The sequence below is a fragment of the Diaphorina citri genome, unplaced genomic scaffold (genome assembly GCF_000475195.1).
Source record: "Diaphorina citri unplaced genomic scaffold, Diaci psyllid genome assembly version 1.1 scaffold28419, whole genome shotgun sequence".
NCBI lineage: Eukaryota > Metazoa > Arthropoda > Insecta > Hemiptera > Psyllidae > Diaphorina > Diaphorina citri.
Genome location: NW_007405757.1, coordinates 1 through 709, shown reverse-complemented (window position 1 = coordinate 709; position 709 = coordinate 1). Strand labels below are relative to the sequence as shown.

Here is a 709-nt window from a genome sequence, read left to right as displayed (position 1 = left end):
AAAGAACGTTGGTGAACTAATAATGAGTCTGTTGGACGCTATAAAAAAGAAGAAATCCCATTTGAAACCAAATGAAACTCGTGTCACAACAGTCATGGGTCAAATATTCAGAGAACAAATGTCATCATCAGGAGACAGAATTCAAGTTGAGTTACACGAGACCTCACCTGGTTATGTGGTGGATGAAACACCTGATATACAGGTAAAAAGAATATCTATCATTATACATATTATTCCAATAGCTTAATAGACCATGAATGTGTCACATTATCTCTGGAGGATCATGTAAGGATGTGGGAAGTGTAGATCAATTTAAGAGACCCCTAATAGGTACTTAACATTAAACCAACTTAAACATATAATATTCTAAAAATTATAAAGCTTTATACTTTACCTTATTAAAGGTTCCTTCCTAAAAGTTACAAAAAAAAAATCTATGTTAAACATGTATTACAGGTTGCTTTCGTACTCCCGTGGTTGTGTTTTGGCTCGCAAGATGTTGTCTGTGATGTGGAACTGCTCAATCAAAACCAAATATCCAGAGTGCTCAGCTTAGGTAAGTTAACAGAGAAGGAAAGCAGGAGAATGGATTGAAAAGCTGATTGATTGATTATGATCTATATTATACCTACTTAAGGTAAAACACCTAGTCACCGTCTTCGTACCAAAAATCGGCATTTTTTTATTTAAGCGCCAAAAATAAGGAAAC

At 34.6% G+C, this 709-nt stretch overlaps 1 protein-coding gene across 1 annotated transcript; it reads left to right on the top strand.

Moving 5' to 3' along the window:
* Window positions 1–22: 22 nt before the first annotated feature.
* LOC103523596 lies at window positions 23–594 on the top strand. Its single transcript, XM_008488627.2, has 2 exons — window positions 23–202; window positions 457–594. Exons 1-2 carry the CDS (start codon window positions 23–25, stop codon window positions 592–594), a joined length of 318 nt encoding a protein of 105 aa, XP_008486849.2.
* The last annotated feature ends 115 nt before the right edge of the window (window positions 595–709 follow it).

Coding starts and splice junctions, on each gene's coding strand:
- LOC103523596 (XM_008488627.2), top strand. CDS start 23: ATGAGTCTGTTGGACGCTATAAAAAAGAAGAAATCCCATTTGAAACCA. Junction 203..456: donor ATGAAACACCTGATATACAG/GTAAAAAGAATA, acceptor CATGTATTACAG/GTTGCTTTCGTACTCCCGTG.